This window comes from Drosophila erecta, unplaced genomic scaffold (assembly GCF_003286155.1).
Source record: "Drosophila erecta strain 14021-0224.00,06,07 unplaced genomic scaffold, DereRS2 tig00000092-arrow-pilon, whole genome shotgun sequence".
Lineage (NCBI taxonomy): Eukaryota > Metazoa > Arthropoda > Insecta > Diptera > Drosophilidae > Drosophila > Drosophila erecta.
Genome location: NW_020825207.1, coordinates 14,670,727 through 14,688,252, shown reverse-complemented (window position 1 = coordinate 14,688,252; position 17,526 = coordinate 14,670,727). Strand labels below are relative to the sequence as shown.

At 42.2% G+C, this 17,526-nt stretch overlaps 1 protein-coding gene across 1 annotated transcript; it reads left to right on the top strand.

The window, feature by feature from the left end:
- The first annotated feature begins 1,807 nt into the window (after nucleotides 1-1,807).
- LOC6546970 lies at nucleotides 1,808-17,486 on the top strand. Its single transcript, XM_026980245.1, has 5 exons — nucleotides 1,808-1,981; nucleotides 13,978-14,660; nucleotides 16,472-16,727; nucleotides 16,883-17,086; nucleotides 17,148-17,486. The coding sequence occupies exons 1-5, from the start codon at nucleotides 1,808-1,810 to the stop codon at nucleotides 17,484-17,486; spliced, it is 1,656 nt and encodes a 551-aa protein (XP_026836046.1).
- Nucleotides 17,487-17,526: the final 40 nt, after the last annotated feature.

Sequence of the window (17,526 nt, the reverse complement as noted above, 5' to 3'; positions counted from 1 at the left end):
ATAATAAAGTGAACATTGTTCATAATTGTTACTTTACAAATCATGTGAATTTTTTTCCTTCTACCATTTGTTTATATATTATATATATTCTTTTGAAATATCTATTATTTTAAAACACATTCTTTTGGAAAATTATGGTCAATACATATATCAACATTGTTTTATTAATTATGTGCCCCATAACTTGCGCAGGGTATTGAAATCGTTGGGCAAAGTGTGCCAAAGTAATACGTAATGTGTTTGAGAAAAGCGCTGTGCATGTGTTCTGCCACATGTATGTATAGCTATATGTTTTTCAATGTGTATGTGGGTATATGCTCACGTACTCGACGACATCCTCCATTAAAACTTAAAAAAAGTTCGCTCGCTTAATTAAATGTCGCATAAAATGAAATCTTGAAACATTTTTCAACCACAAAAATAAAAGGAGCCTTGACTTTCCCTACTTTACGTGCCTCCATCGCATTTTCACCGAGGCACTCCAATGAATTTCCACCCAATCCCCTCGATTTCCAACCACCACCCACTTGAGTTCATCAGCGGGTGGCGCCGATGTCGCAGTGATTAAATTGAGCAACCATTAAAATAAATATGGCGACAAATGGCTCAAGTGTGAGTTGGGCATAAGAAGTGGGCCAAAATGGGAGTGCCACTCCCCTCGGCTCATTAGGCCACAAATGCGATGGGATTGGGGATGGGGATGGGGATGGTAATAATGTTTGGGCTCAGCCCAAAAAAATATGCGCAAATTTGTGAATTATATGCGCCGTCTGTGGGAGAGATATTAATAATTGACTTTTTGCGCAGGGAAATATGAAAAGCCTGCCTTAAACGCAGGGCAGGGCAAGCTAATTGAAATCAATTTGCCAGCCAATCGACTGACCCCAGCAGATGATTAGGTCAGTCCTTGGCTGACAAGGTGGCAACATGGCTATAAGTGCGGCAAGAGCTCCTTGAGCTCTTGATGGAAGTAGTCGCTCCTTTCTAGCCATCTCCATCTGGCACTTGAATGCGACAAGCGGCCTCGTCGAGTGCTGGCCAAACTGTCATTGTGAGTGGGTGGGTTGCTTCTTTGCCAGCCCATCACCTGACCCACACGATCCCCTCGATCCCCCCGATCCATTTGGAGCACCAGATCCACCAGACCCACCACCTGTTTTGCAACGTCCTGAGCTGGCAATCAAGCTAAAAGCACCTGGCCAGGCCCTGAGCTTTGCTTATTTGTTTGAGAACTAGTGGGTGGGAGATGTGGGTGAAAAGTGAGCGGTCGGAGGACTCTGGTTGGGCGGCACTTTGGTCCATTGGTTGGACCCGTAAATCTTTCCGCACACTTTAGCAATTTATACATAACCGCCGGCATTTATTGTCACTTTTAGCTGCGAGTTCACCACCCCAAAAGGCCACCCAACCACCCAGAAAGCCCATCACGTTTTGCTATTTACATTCGCCATGGCAACATGGCGAAGCAATTTTTGTACACTTTTTTGCTCCGCATTTTTTTCGTAGTGGCACGATAAAGTCATCTTCTTCATTTGCAGCCGCCGGCTGTCCAAGGACCAAAACTTTATTTGCCACCGAACCGCCAAATGGCAAATGTCACGTTGCAGACTTATTAGCGCTTCTTTCCCGCCCAGATAAAATGTCGCTGCGAAACGAGATTAAATAATGCTCTTTCTGGCTAGGTAAAACACACGGCCAACTTCTTGCGAGTGCTGGGAGAACAGAGTTTTGCATATTTGTCTTGAATATTTATCAAATCGCCCATACGCACCGTGGCCACGAAAGAGCCTACATTTCTGCGTGATTTATGATTGGGGAAAAGCCGTGGAACAGGGATGAGAATGGAAGGGTGTGCCAGGCCAGCAGCAGCGTTGATGAATTACTGGCCGTAATGATGCATCATTATGTGGAACTAATTGCGGGCCTGGCCCACAGTCAGTCATTTGGCATTGTCAATTACCATCGCCAGCGAATAACGTCGGTGGGCTTCATAAATTAGCTTCGCTGATCGAATGAAAGTTTCATCAATTGTTTATTGGGCCATGGGGCTCACACTCGACTTAACCCATATATCAAAATCACGCCGTGGATTTTCTGGGGCAGATGTCACATTTAATTGGATTTTCACATCGGCCTTTGTTTGCTTTTCGGCCACGGCGTCCTAATAAGCTATTAAATAGGCGCCCCAGGCGAGAGTTTTCCCCTTCACCGAGAGCATAATTGAGGGCAACACCTCTCCACCATTCCGCTCGTTCGGCTATCCCCTTTCCAGGATTACTCACAGGACATAAATAACACGAGGACTTCCGTTTGCCATAAAATTGACGCGTCGCTTGGCCAGAAGGCGAAATGGCGCCCTGAATTGCCAATGACAACATTTCCGTTCCGAGGACAACAAGCTCAGGCCCGCAAATCGTAAATTTCAATCAATGGAGCACTCGACTCTCACTCAATTTCGATTCGATCCCCTCAGACAATCTGCGCCGAAAAGAGAGAAACCGGTTAGTGCCACGCCCTCCGCCAGATGGTCCCTAATTGCAGGACTTACGAAATTTACGGAGCACGGCACAAAATATTCGAATATTTTTAGAGTGAAATAGAGACGGGTAATTTTAAATTCTATTAAATACATGAATATTTTAAAATAATTAAAAATGAACATAAGTAAAATGCATCTCTCCTCAAACGTTAAAACTAGATGTGAGCACTGCCGGCCAAAAATAAAAAGTTAGAATATTTATAAACACAATTAGAATATTTAATAATGAAATAGGAATTATAGTTTTTCGGTGCATCTGCAGCAGCAGCTGATGTTGAAGACCCCTAACAAGTTGGAAAACTTCGGGCGAAGCGAATGTGTTGCAATATAACTCGTAAATCATTAAAACTTCGCTCATAAAAATAGGCCAAAATAGGAGTGTCACAGGGAAGAAGTTGAAGGGTGTATATTGTAGCACATATACTGGTATATATATGCCCATAATAGTTGTCCTTGGCCCTTTGGGTTAATCGAAAAACTTTTACCAAATCATTCCGGAAAATTGCCACTGAAAATAGCCGGCTAACCGCAGGCAATTTTAGCCCCATTTTTTTGACTAATTGCCAGAATTTCAGCGCTTAGAGAAGCTTTAAGTTCGATTTTGGCCAGGCCAAGTCACAAGAAGAGGGCATCGCTGATATTAAACCCATTTTCCTGCAACACGCAATTTATATGCACATAATTACCAGCAGGCATCCTGATTATACGAACTTAACAAGCTTTCTAGATCGCATGGCCGGAATGGCATTTCATGTTCACAGGTACACGTTATTTCATCACCATCAAACGAGAGGCCAATAATTACAATAATAATCGTAATATTATCAATGTTAATTAGCGATCATCAATCATGCGTTTATTGCATTCCGTTTATTTAACTTGGAAAAATAACAGCCAGTTGCCAGTGTATCGCCAATTAATGAGCAACAGTTGATTAAAAAGCATGAAAATATTTACGACATATACTCAGACAGTTTATGATAATTACATTGCTCCAAGTATACTAACTTTAAGGGAAAAAATACCTACATATAGCCAAATTATTGGTTCATCAGAGGACCTTTAATCATTGATCACGCACATACAAACACAAGAGTTTAAAGGCCAAATATAGTAATTCTACATGCGGTTCCCAGTAAATCGCAGCCGCAAAATGTAATTATTTGTAAGTTAATTACAATCCTCGGTGTCTGGCATTTTATTAAATTGGGTAAATAATACATTGGCCTGGTCTCTCTTGTTGTTTACTAAATCAAATCGATTTCACTTGCGTTCTGTTTGAGCTAAATTACACCGCTTGAGTCTCAGTTGAGTGAAAATCATAACAAAATTGGCAAATTGCTGAAAATCCCATTGAAACATTATGCAGCTTTCCCTTCCAAATAATCCGACAGCTTTCAACTCGTAAAAGTATTTATGTCCTTTGTATCTTTGATTTGTTTTTAATGCGCATCTCGCTGCTGAGGCAATAAAATGTTTTGACGGACAGTGTCGACATGAAAGAGACAGGCACAGTTCACAAGAGGGAGACGGAACAGTGATTCAAGAAAGAGACAGTCTGAGGGTATGAGAAAAAGACGGCGTAACCAAATTTGAGAAGTAGCGGCCAGCAAGCAAATAAAATTATATTGAAAAATTTATACACAATGTATAAATATGTACATGTTCTCGGGACAGAGAGACGTTTACGACTAAGTAGCCTGCATGTGTGCAAATGTGCAACATAAACTTTTATGCCATACACAGTTTATATTTACCGCCACTTGACCTTTTTCAATTTTTGGCTGCCCCTCTGTTGTATCTTTATGAACATGCAGGACTTTGAAAGTGTTAGGGTTTGGGCTAACAGGACGTAAAGGGTTTATATGCCGAAAGCCTACTTAAATATGGATGAGATGGAATTGAAGGCGAACAGAAATTTCCCTGTGAACGGATTTATTTTGCTGGTACAATCTTAATTCATAAATGAAATAAATATTTAGTCTTGAAGCTAAAGAGAGGCCACAGTGGAAAAATAAAGTTAGTTATCTCACAGCAATCTATTTATTCGTATTATTTATTATTGAATTATTTCAGGGCTCATGAGTCCATTTGGCCACCCTATTTGTACTCTATATACGGATAATTTCCGCTAGCTCTTGATTGATTTCGGGATAAGCCAAATGTAATTCCCGTAATTAGATCATTCCAATGACCCAGAATTGAGTAATGTCCCAAATTTATTGAAATCCCCATTGGCATCGCAATTAGATGTCATTCAAAAATTGAAATTAATTTTCGCAGCCATGACAAGGCAATTAATCGCGTGTCCTCGCTTTTTGCCAGCGAAATTCTTTGAAACTAGATTTTCCACATTCCACACGTACACTCGTATGCAAAAGTGCATAAATCAAAATAAATTTGCCAAATCACGAACCTAATTTAAATGTCACAACAGTAGCAGCAGCGTTGACAATGGGAAAATTTATTTAAAAAAAGTGGGGTAAGTTCCATTTTTGTGTATTTTTTGCGTATGTCCGTCATGTCGCCGCTATGTGCGTTTATTTATGCATTACGAATTACTTGCGACTTTCTTGCATTTGTCGCACTTGTTTCCGCCGATGGCCACTGCAGATGGCAGGAGATTTCCTCGATTTTTCACCGATTTTCTTTGAACTGGTTTCGTTGTTTTCTCCTTTCGTTTTGGACTGCACGCGCGATTTTCGCAGCCATTGGACAAAAGGGAAATCGAAATTAAACTGTCCAAGGGGCTGTGCAGACCAAAAATTTACGACCGTGCGCGTGCTAAACGTGGCCCAGACACAGGAGCTTTTCGCCCGTCCATTTTCCGATTTCGCTCCGGTTCGCCCCTTCCCATTTTCCGCTTTTCCCGTCGCCCACTTGGAGCTGCGTGTCCCTTCATTTGGCCGCAAACATCCGCTCAGTGAAATGACTTTGTGGCTGGTTTTACATAACCCTGACAGACAGTCGGAGTAAAAGGAAAAGCGAAAAGCGAAAAAGGAAAGCAAAGGCGGGGGAGTGGGGAGTGGGGAGTGCGGCAGGACCAGCAGGATTAAGTCCTGGCGGTGCTTGCATGTGTGCATTTGATTTTTGGCCAACATGAATGTTAAATGCACATTTGTTTCCGGCCAACGCAAGCTCATGATTATTTTATTGAGCCGTTTCTCCGGCTTCTGTAGCCTTTCGCGCTGAAATTGCCCTCGACATGCAATTCGCCAGCTGATTTAGATGCGCCACAAACCCTCGTTGCATTCACATTTTCAGTAATCTCGGCAACTTGTATTCATACTTTTGGTTGCTGCACATAGAGAAATTGGTGAACATTTATATTAATTATGTTTTCATTTATTTTTCAATTTTCATCAACTTAAATGTTGATTTAGAGACTTGACATTTTCGAGAGTAACTAGTTGTCGAACCCTAAATTAGAGAATATTTTGCATTGTTTCTCAGAACAATGGTGTCAATCTCACGGTGTACTTACACATGTGGCTCGCCTAGTCTTGAGTGGCTTTTCCGGATCGTTGCACGCACAAATTGCCACTCGAATGGCTGGCTTACCTCCACAGTATCTGTATCTTTGTACATTCGTATCTGAATCTGCAAGTGCTTTGCTGTATCTTTGCAACTGTAGAGACGACCAAGTATATCTGCATCGCTGGCTCGCAACTGAATTTCACCGAGCACAATATGAATAAACATTTTCATAACCCGTATGGATTTCAACTACTTGCTATCTTCCTATCTACTTAGCTGACAATCTCGAGTAACTCAATTTTCAAATTGTGAAAAGGGTTCCCACTTTATCCAGCATTATCCGCTTCGGCGTTTTGAACTTTCGTGATTTGGGCACAATGTAAATACAATCAAATACTCGAAACCCCAAGGAACAACTTGAACCTTGTTTAGATTTGAGCTCTTGCAGCACACAAAATTACTCCTCAACCTCAATCAATGAAAACTCAGCACGAGGTCAGTTCACGGATGATGTCATTGAACGATTGTCCTTCCATACAAATGAACAAATTCATAACTAGTCGTATTCCCAATCTGCATTTATGTGAATAGATACAAAATAAAGCAGGTGACTCAGGCCCGAACATAATCAAAAGTTTTCACCAGATATCCTTTAAAGAAACTTTAGCAAAGATCGCAGCAGGAATTTTTTAAGGCATCCTCTGTCTCGAAATCTTTTTGCAACCTGACAAAAGTTTCGGGTCTTTGAAAATAGCATTTTAGAATTTGTCAGATATTTATTATATTTGTGAATGCTTAGCTAGATCATTTTGAAAATTAAGTGCCTGCATTATAGCACACTCATTTGCAATTCCATAATGTACGAGTATGTGTTAATACAAATAAGCGCTTTCACAGAACTCACATAGAAGACAAAGTGGGAATTTGTTTGTTGTCACAGGCTGATGTATGGCACCTACAAGGACATGTTTGAAGTGCATTCCAAGCCGTAGGCATTGCTGAAAAGCAAATGCTATACAGAAACACCACATCCTGTCACATTTATGAGGGTAAAGTTGGAACATAAATTGGGCTTGTGTCCTGTGCCACCCACTTGAACTCAACTGAAATGGGGAAATGCAATCGACGAACGAGCCAAAGTTTTCAGCAAAAACGGCACAAATAAACAAAGAATGACATTTTGAAACGGCAATTGCAGAACCAGGACATGATTGTCATTAAGTCCTGCCACATAAATAAGACAAATGAAAAATGAGTCAACGGAAGTGGGTCTCACATGACACTTATTGTTGGCAGCGGCTGCACCGAAACTTCAAAGGCATTTCCGTTCAGCCAGTGCAGTAATGACAACAATTTCTAAGTGGTAATTGCAAAACGTTTTTCTTGACCATCTCAAATTGCAGCCAAGTACTGGAAGTTTTTGTCCACTTCCTCAACTGATTGAAATGGAGTGGAGGCGGTGGGGAGTGTCCTCGATCTGAGTTTCGTTTTGTAATCTCAGTCGGGGTGATAAATTGATGCATGAACCCCTAGGCAATACCCAAAAAGATTTAATAAGAACAGCCGGCAAATATTTGCACACTTGAACGGCTCAGGGCGCCTTAACTACGTCAATGAGAGAGATTAAACTTTTGCTCCAAGGATGTCAAAGCATCAATTTGTCAGGCGACGACAACAGCTCAAAGGATTGCCAGTGGAGGGTAAAAGCAATCACAGCGCCACAGGAAGAAACATGTAAAAAAATTAAGGCTACCTAGGATAACATTCAGCTGTGACAGAGAAAGCATAAACCAGACTTGAAAATGAAAAGTTTTGAGGTGTGATTTCACAAAACTAAATGGCTTAAAGTCAACGTCTTGTTAAGATCTAAATAATTTTTTTCTTATAATATATTGTGCCCAAATTTTGTTCATCACTGCTGCTGCGTAAACAACTTGCAACTCCATCGAAATTATGAAAGAGGGGCGAAGACTTTTGTCATTCTGACATATTTTAATGCGAATTTACAACAGCCTCGAGGTTTGGGAGAGGCATGTTCCGGCCACTTGAGCTGCCAGTCCCCTGACAGTTGGTCAACTTTAATTTTCAGCCCTTTTCTGGAATGCCGTGCCTTTCGGGGCTGAATTCCCCATAGCCCACGCTCCACTTGGAGACACATTTTGTGTTGCCTGCTTTTCGGCGCCATCTCCCGGGCGACAGGCAGCGTAGTAAATTTAATAAATAAGTGGAGATTTCTGCTGGATGCCTGTTATTGTTGGTGCGGCACACCTCAATCAAAGCATGTGCCACATATGTATATGTACACGTATATGTATAATGGAACAGACAAGTTCTGAGCAGAGGACAGGACACAGCAGCCTTCTTTCAACAGGGTCTTCAATAATATTTTACACACGCGACAGACAGCTAGACTTGGGTCGCTGTCATGTTGTATTCCCGTCGGGTGGTCCCCGGCACAAAAGGGCAAATTGCAAAATAGAACGCAGTAAAGCGACATCGAATAAAATATCGTGGAAAAAACATGTTTTCTGCGACGAGCGCAGACTCTGATATATGCTCTAAATAATACATGTCAATAGTATATAATGGGATTCTCTATTTAAAATAATTTGAATAGCTCGCTTTAGTTAGCGAATTAGGAAGGAAACTAATACTATTATGAATTACTTGAAAAGACAAACCTTTTACAGTGTGCCATCTCTTCAAATGCCAAATGTTATGAGCCTGCAGAAACACCTACGCATACATAATTTGCCTCGCCAGAGCGGAGAAAATAAAACGCTCAAGTGCCATTTATCTCACTGGGCCAAAACTTTCCAACTGACTTCCACCCGCACACGAAAAAGTGTGGTAACCAAGTGAGAATGTGCGGGTGAACTCTGCATATTTTCTCCTTCCTGCCCTTGACACTTAAACACACCCTTATACTTTCCTCGTTTGGTGTGAGCTAAATTGATTTGACAAATATTTTTCTTGGCGTTTATTACATTTTTTCTGTTGGCATCAGCATCAGCATTGGGAAAAGGCTGCCGATCTGCCCTTTTCAGAGCGCGTAACCCGTCGCTGGCAGGGATTACGCTCGCTATGGCAACAATTTCAATATGCTCCACTAGCAGTCAGCTAAGGCACTCAGAAAAAAGGGGATTAGATATTAGATTTCAAGCGATTGCGCTTCAAACTTGCTGAGAGTATTAAATGAAAGCCGTACAACATAGCCGCTTTCTTTAAGTCATTGGCAATTATCCAGTATGTGGTCGCCGCCCAAGGATATGAAAATATATTATGTACTACGAGTATTTGAACTTAAAACAAATTCTTTTATTCCTGTGCACACACAACCTCGCCCTCCAAATGTACTATAAGGATGCAAGAATTCCACACGATGCCACAAACACATGCTTGGGGCAACATTTAAATACATGGGGTTGTGTAAACGGCTGAGTGAGTGTGCGTGTGCTGATTGCATTGTTGCACTTGTTGCATTCCCTCCACACACACGCTCGCAAATCCGCTTCATATAAATCAATATGAAAAGCAAAGCATACCAAGCAATCTGGAATTTTTCCAGCCACGCCAAACTTTCAGGAAGCTAACATAAACATGCCAAAGGAATATATTTTTAAGAGAATATTTTTAATTGCCAGTAAACGAAACCAAATTATCTCTTTGAAAGTGCTCCTTTTCTGCAGTAAAAATAAATAACTGCTTTGTTTCCATTGATTAAAGCAATTTTCAATTCTGTCCAAATCGTGCGGGGCATTTGACCTATTGACCTTAACCCCCCCTTGGTTGTAAAGTTTCCCACATCCCACAGTGCAGCATCCCACGCATGAAAAGGACTAAAGAGTAGGAGGACAATGCAGAAAACTACTAAAACTAAAATCGGGCATTATACATTTGGAGCGCAATTTCTGGTAACCATAGATGGTTCATTGTTGGTCCATTGAGAGGTTGGATCTAAATGACCAGCGGTTAAAGGTCGGCGGAAAGCCAGTAATGCACTCGCCTTCGAAATTGGCAAATGAGGGCCATAAAAACCAGGACCGCAAAAAGCCGTGCGTTGCAAGAGGCACTAATTGCAGCATTAGACCACCGATGGAGGCTTCAGCCGGATCAAAGTCTCAGTTGACAGAGTCGGAGTGTATTTAACTTCTCCACCTGCATATGGCAACATATAAGCAGTGCTGGCAAGCTGCGGATTGCAACAAGTCAACCCTAATGAATACAGTGAAAATCGCTTTAAATATAACCTTCGAGGTGATGAATGGGTCAAACTGCAACGCAAATTATAATATAATATACATACACGCACAATATAATACACATATATATATTTTCTCTTTAATTAGCTCATTTACTCTCATTTTACAAGATATAATTTTTACAAAATAGGTAGAGTGGAAATTATATTAGAAAACATTTCGTTCTAGCCAACAATTTGTTGTCTTCAAATGTAGCTAAAAATCAGACATGCTACCAGCAGTGGTTGTCCCCACGCTCCATCTCTTTCCAACTATCTTTTACTGTCTCTTTCATGCTGCTGTAACAACACGGCTGCGACTTAGAGCGGCAAAAAGTGAGCTACGTGCAGATGCCTCACCTGTGATAGAGGTGATTAACAGGATTTGCAGCCGGCAGAGCTACCAATCTGCTACTTTTGCCAGTTGTCCTGTTTGCGTGTGCATGTATGTGTGGGTGTGCGAGTGTGCTGGTGTGGGTGTGTGGAAACATGGTAACCGTAGATGGCACACATGGCGTATGCGTAACATTAAATCTAGAGGACGGCTCTTGCTGCGGCTCTTAATTGAAAAACCAACCCCCAAAACATAATCTAAAATGCCGACAACTGTTGGCCAGAGAACATGACAACGAACTAATCCCGAAAAACTTTGAAATTGGCAAAGTTTGGGCGATTAATTAAAATCGCTTCATGCCATTGATGAAACAATAATAGGAAAAAACCAATATTTGACAATTGCCAATAAGCGCCAGACAGACCCGAAAAAATAACAATAACAAGGGGGATCACATCAACAGCAACGAAAACAAGGACCGACTGAGCAAGGAGCAACAATTAAAACAAATCGAGGGGAGAATTGCATGCTCATGTTATTGCAGTTATATAAAAACCACCGCCCACACCACCCACACCACCCACTCGCCCGAAAAACACACCACTACAAGCATGCAAATTGGTACTCTCCCGCTTAGTTGTGTTGTTTTTCCGACTGCTGCCAATGCAAGGACCAAGTTTTCCTCGAACAATTGCCGCCGTGCAGAGAAATTCAATTGAAAACTGAAGGGTCACAAATTTATGCAACCTATATGCATCACAGTCCACCCGTATGCCCACCTATACATATGCTAAGGGCATCGCCGGATAGCTATATATATATATCTATATATATATAGATATATACCTGTATGTTTGTCTGTCTGTTCTGGCCAGGTGAGCAACTGAACATTGTCTGGCCACATTGCAGTTTGATTGCAAAAATGTAATTGAATGGCAGCCGAGCTGTTCGAAGTAGAAAAAAGCGAAGACAACAAAAACATAAAATAATAAACAACCAAAAAGCGCAATCATTTGCATAAGGCTCCAAAACGCTGTGCGAGAACTAACACCATAAATTATGAAATTATATTTTCAATTGCCCCAGCCGGTGTTATTGTTTTTGTTTTTGTTATTACGCTAGGTCGTGCAACAAAAATATAGGCCGACACACGTGAACCGTGCTCACTGCAATAACAAAATAAATCGAGGCTGAGCGTCTTCCATAGTGCTGAAATGCAATGGTTGTATTTCAATTAAAATTCAAACGAAAACTTTATATATAAATCAAGGAAAAACAGCCCTATAAAGTCATAAACAATTGCCAAATAATATACCGGCTACTAAAACTATTGCTTTAAGATACTACTGCCGCATCCTGAACTTAATTACATATATTAAAGTTAGCTTCATCAAAACTCTTAATAATTAATGGTGTTCAAATAAACCTGCCACCAAAATTAAGTTTTCTTTGTTCTCAGGCAGTTAGGCCCAGGAAATCGGCTTATTGGACCCACTTTAAATCACACAAAGAGCGACTGCCCACAAAGCCACCTGTAAGCCCCAAAAGAGATAACACACAAAGTCCGCCTTCGCACCTGGTTTTATCAGAAACAAAACTAGGGGAAATCCAGGTCTACAACAAGAAAGAAAAACCAGGAAAAAGGAAAATAATTCAATTCCATAAACACTTGTTCACACAGTTCACGCAGATCACGCCGTCGCCTTCGTAAGCTGCGACTTGGACCGACTTGGGCGAAACTTCATCAACACAAATTGTGAATTCCATACAAATAGTTTGACAAACTTGCTGGTCCCCCAAACTTGGGGGCGGTCCGAGGAAGTGGGTGGGGGCGAGGCCGAGATAAATGAAAGAAGTTTTGTGGTAGGCCCGGCAAGAGCATAAAAGAAATCTTATAAATCCAGAGCGGCAACAACACTTGCATATATCCGTGATACTGGCGCATGTAGCCACATATACTACACTTAAAAAAGTGATTGGTCTTGTTGATCTGGCAAGAAATGCAAAGTTCGGGGGCTGAGTTGTACAAATTTTTGCAGTGCATGTAAAAACCAGATTGAGACAAAAGAACTTGTAGAGCGACAAGGAAAAGTGGGAACAGGAAATGGAGCCGCTGGAGGAGCACTGTGTTCATATCTCAGTTTTGAGCATTTCCGGCGCCAACTATTCGGTCACGTAGTGTGTGCCTCTAATGAATGTAGCTGTACGACTATATCTGGATGCCTATATAGAATAGGATAGGATAGGATGCGCGTGCAGCGCATTATCGCTAAAGGTCGCCAAACTATTTTCACTTGGGGCACTTTTTTTGGACGGACCACATAATCAGAGCCATCGCACATAGCCACCAGACACAAATACAGACATGTCTGAAAATCTTGACCGAAAAGTTTCCCAACCTCAAAGTGGAAATCAGAGGAAAGCCACCCGAAAACTTTTCATCTTATTTGGGTTCGGTTTTGGTCCTGACGTTATTCCATTTTCCAAGCACATTGATTGTCAACATCCAGCAGGGAATTCAACTTTTCCTTAGCCGGCTCAGTGGGAACTTGGAGGCTGTTTAAGTTTTCGGTTTCGTCAATCGGAATTCTGTTGAGTTCTTAGTTGAATTAGCGGTCGATTTCAGGTTGCAGCACTAGTCTACAAAGTTTTCAAATAACAGGCAACCAAAACTGAAATCTTAGTTTTAATGAAATTAGAAAGTTATCGATGTTTTTTCTAGTAGTTTGATAACAGCAAACGTATTCTATAATTATTAGGGTAATTTTAGACATGTTGTAATATTTCTCTAACTGATAACCGCGGTTATCAGCAGAGCGTATTCATTATCATTTGATTCCAATCGCAAGGCTTTCCCTAAGTATCTCAATGTTGATAAGAACTAAATATCTATGTACGTCACGTGCATAACAATTAAATGCGAATTTGGGGAAGAACAAAAAATAAACGTAATGTACTTGAAAACTTTCCAAGAAATAAAAAAGCCAATTATCAAATTGATTGGTAGCACTCGTGAGCACTTAGGAATTGATTTAATTGAAACGATTAATGGCAACTAAGACTGCAATGAATAACCATAAAATCCCTTTTATAAAACCCTCATTGGCTTACCTACTTATACAGTGGCTTAAATAATCCTTTGATGCGCAAATATCCAGCATATATTTCTATAAACCTATTCATTGGATTTCTAATCTCATGTGATAAATATTAATCCGCATGCATTGTTTGCGATACGAATTGAGGGGTATTTGCATATCAAGCCCCCAACCCCCGACAACTGTTGACACTTTGCAGTTTATTAGCCACACAACAATTGTTTAACATTTCCGTTCGTGCCGCACCCTTCTTATCGAGCAAATCTCTTTGTTTCTGCCACATTTGCAGCTGCTCCTGGCCGTCGTTCTAGCTGCTCGCTGTTTTGGTAGTGGCTCTTCTAGACGAACGCTCGCCATGGCCTGCGAGGAGGCGATGGAATCGACGCCGGGGCTCAAAAACAATAGATTTAGCTATAGAAGCGCCATGGACAACAACTACGACGATTACAACTACAAGTGGGTGCACGGGGATGTGGACGTTGATGGCATTGCAGATAGCAACGAGGACGACAACAATGACAACTATAACTACAACAAGGCATCGGCCAAATGGCAGCAGCAACAGCAGCAAAAACTCTACGGAAATCCCATCCACAGCATATACGACAGGCAGCAACATCTACAACGGCAGCAGCAGCAACATGAGCAACAGCAACAGCACCAACGGCAACAGCACCAACGGCAACAGCAACTCGAACAACAGCAACAGGGCATGGGAATGGCACTGGGAATGGGACTGGGGCAGTTTGATGATGATCCAGAGAATGCTCGCAACGACTTCCGTCTGCAATTGTCCGACTTAAATGCGGCCGTTCAAGGTATGGGCAGGTTTGCTGTTCCCCAGAACCAGGACAAAGACCGGGACAACAGCAACATCAAGGACAGCAGCAACATCAACTGGCTGCAGCCAGCGGAGGAGATGGAGCCCTTGTTGCTGGCGCGTCGCAGCCGCAGCAGCAACATCAACCAAAGGTAAGACCAGTGATGGAAGAGGTAACATTTACTTTTACCTATATTTTAGCCAAAAGTAATGCCCGAGTGTCAAAAATTTCCCAAATTTTCTTTCATATGCATACATGCTAACGAAATGTTGCCCTTTTCTTATTTTAAAAACCTGGAATGATTAGTACCCTAAATTCAAGGCATCACTACATAAGGAGAGTATGAAAAATTCGTTGAAGTGGCGGACAGCGCGCATTCATGAGTTCAGATTCGGGATATGTGGCTGCATATGCTGGGAGCCGACAAAGGGGATCCAAGCCGTAAAGCTCGCTCCTCTGGCCGCACAAGTTGCAGTTGCTGCTGCTTCCCCTCCTGCTGATCCTATTCCATCTGCAGAAGCCATCCATCCCGGCAGACGGCAGTCCGAATAATCTGCGCTCTGGCTTGCTGGTTGCATATCAACTAAAAGTCAATGACGACATCCCATGACGTAAGCGTGAGCACAAACGTAAGCACTTAAGCTGATTCCCCTAGGCGGCCACTTTTTATCCCCTTTGTCAGATTGAACGAGATCAGAAGCTGCAAGGATCATGTGCATTCTGAGTCAGGGATTACGTAATCTGCGTCTTGCATGCGCCAAAAAAAGGAGCAATATAATATAAGGAATATAAAGGAATATTCCAACCGAAATATGACTGAGGAATCCTTGGAGAAGAAAAAGCAAGTAATTCAAGTTGCTCTCAGCAGAAAGGATACCCTGCCACTTTTTCCGGGTTTTCTGGCTGTGGGATTTATCCTTAATTCATATAAGTAGAAAATATATACAAGCAAAAGCTTAGCTGTCAACAAAAAGCGATTTAATATAAAACTCTTAGAAAGCATTCACATAAAAATCACAAATTTTCTCTGGTACAAGAACTCAAAACCATATAATAACAGCCCCTTTCGTGCTAATTTAAACCAGCGCTCACCTCAACTATTCCAGCTGCATTCATTTCAAAACATTTTCACAAACTTTGCGACAAAACTATCAAAGCCGTTGTTGCCCTGAAAGAGGGCTTCAAAAATGCCAACGCCGCTGGATCGGAGGGCTAAAGCTCCGGGGCAGGAAGAATAGGGAAAGGAATGGGAATCAGGGTATGGGAGATGTACTGAGTCATTGACAACGAAAGGGGAAATCCGCTGGCAGGCAACGACATTCGCGAAGCGGAGAGCTTTGTGCCGCGCCACAGGCTCAGGACAACGCCATCACCACGAGCACCTCCTGCCCACCAATCTGAATGGCCCCATCCACGGACAAAGCCGCGCGCCAAAGCGAAAGCTAAAAAATTCATTGGCATTTGCTGCAGTTGAATGCAAAATGATGCGCTTTTGTTGGCCAACTGGAAAAATTGCAGAAAAGAAACGGCGGCCATGCAAATAACAAACGTCAAAAACGAACTTATATTTTTTTAGCCACGCCACCGCAAGCAATTTCACATAGAGAAAAAGTAATTGCAAATGTAGGATCATTTTAAATTCTTCCTTAAATTACACAAAAGTGTCCTGGCCATATTGAGCTATTATTAAATATGTTCAAATTAAATACTGCAATATAAAAATTGTAATTGAGTATGAGGAAGTTTTATAATCATTTAGGATAAGTTAAAATATCTGTCAGTTTTGTACATGAGTCGTAGAGATTTTTCGTCATGTGTAAAACCGCTTTTGCAGTCATTTCCGCTTGCCTGCGGCGACATCAGGCAGCCGTGTTGGCGAAAGCAGCTCCAGTGGGCCGCGAGATGAGAGCAGCGCTAATTCATGGCCAAAACTAACAAATTTCCATGCATATGCAATTTCAGGTCAGCCATGGATGAAGCCGGAGCAGGAGCAGGAGCAGGGGAACCAGGTCAGCCAGAGTTCACCAACAATGAGTTACCATCTGGCGGTCTAGATGATGTGGACATTGAGGGTGAGGAGGATTACGCCGGACAGGAGGAGGACGCAGACGAACTGAGTTCCCAACTGCCCTACGGGATCCAGAATGTGCGCAAGCGCCGCGTTCGCAGTGTGATGCCACCGGAGCCTTTTTTGGGTCCCAATCCCAGCTCAGATGGTGTAAGTACTTCAATTTAATTGCATATTATAATAAACATGGCTGGATACTATACTAACAATTTAAGTACTTCTGCCAAAGACATTAGAATAACTATAATTCTATTATAAGGTAATTTATGATATTAATTAGTGCCTTTGCTTCTGCCCATTCACAGGTGGTCACTTATCAGTCGTTGTGTCCCACAAATCGGGTGACCGTGAAGCTGGAAAGTGGCGATTACCGTCCCAATCACTATGTGGAGGTTACCTGTGCCCACAGCTACTCACCCCAGCCCTCGAGGAACTACAACTACGAATATGGTTACAGGGGCAATGAACTGCTCCGAGCTCTGCTCTCCGAGCGAAGCGAGAAACGAGAGGTGAGCTACATAAATTAAAACAAATATTCAGTTAAATAACCTTTAGGATACTTTCATTCAGATCTGCTCGGCGACGGGCTTCTCGTGCATCCAGCTCAACCGCACCATCCACCTGATTCGACTGAACGACGCCTCCGGCTGCTGGGAATCGGAGACGCGGACGGTGCCCTCTGGTTGTGAGTGCATGTGGCCGAAGCACAGCTACGGCGACATAGCCTTCTATCATCAGGCGCAGAAGAGACGGGGAGGCGTGACCGGTCTGCGACCCCAAGCCCCCATCAATGTAGATTACAAGCCTGGAGTGGGCTACCGCCAGCTGACCCTGAGGACAAGGAATCCCAAACCAGCTCCCCGCAGTCGACGCGAGGATATGGGCTATGAGAGCTACGATTTTAACTAGTTTTGAAGGACTACGCCTAATTGGATTCGCGTGCCTTTAT

Coding starts and splice junctions, on each gene's coding strand:
- LOC6546970 (XM_026980245.1), top strand. CDS start 1,808: ATGATTGGGGAAAAGCCGTGGAACAGGGATGAGAATGGAAGGGTGTGC. Junction 1,982..13,977: donor ATCGCCAGCGAATAACGTCG/GTGGGCTTCATA, acceptor CCACATTTGCAG/CTGCTCCTGGCCGTCGTTCT. Junction 17,087..17,147: donor AGCGAAGCGAGAAACGAGAG/GTGAGCTACATA, acceptor ACTTTCATTCAG/ATCTGCTCGGCGACGGGCTT.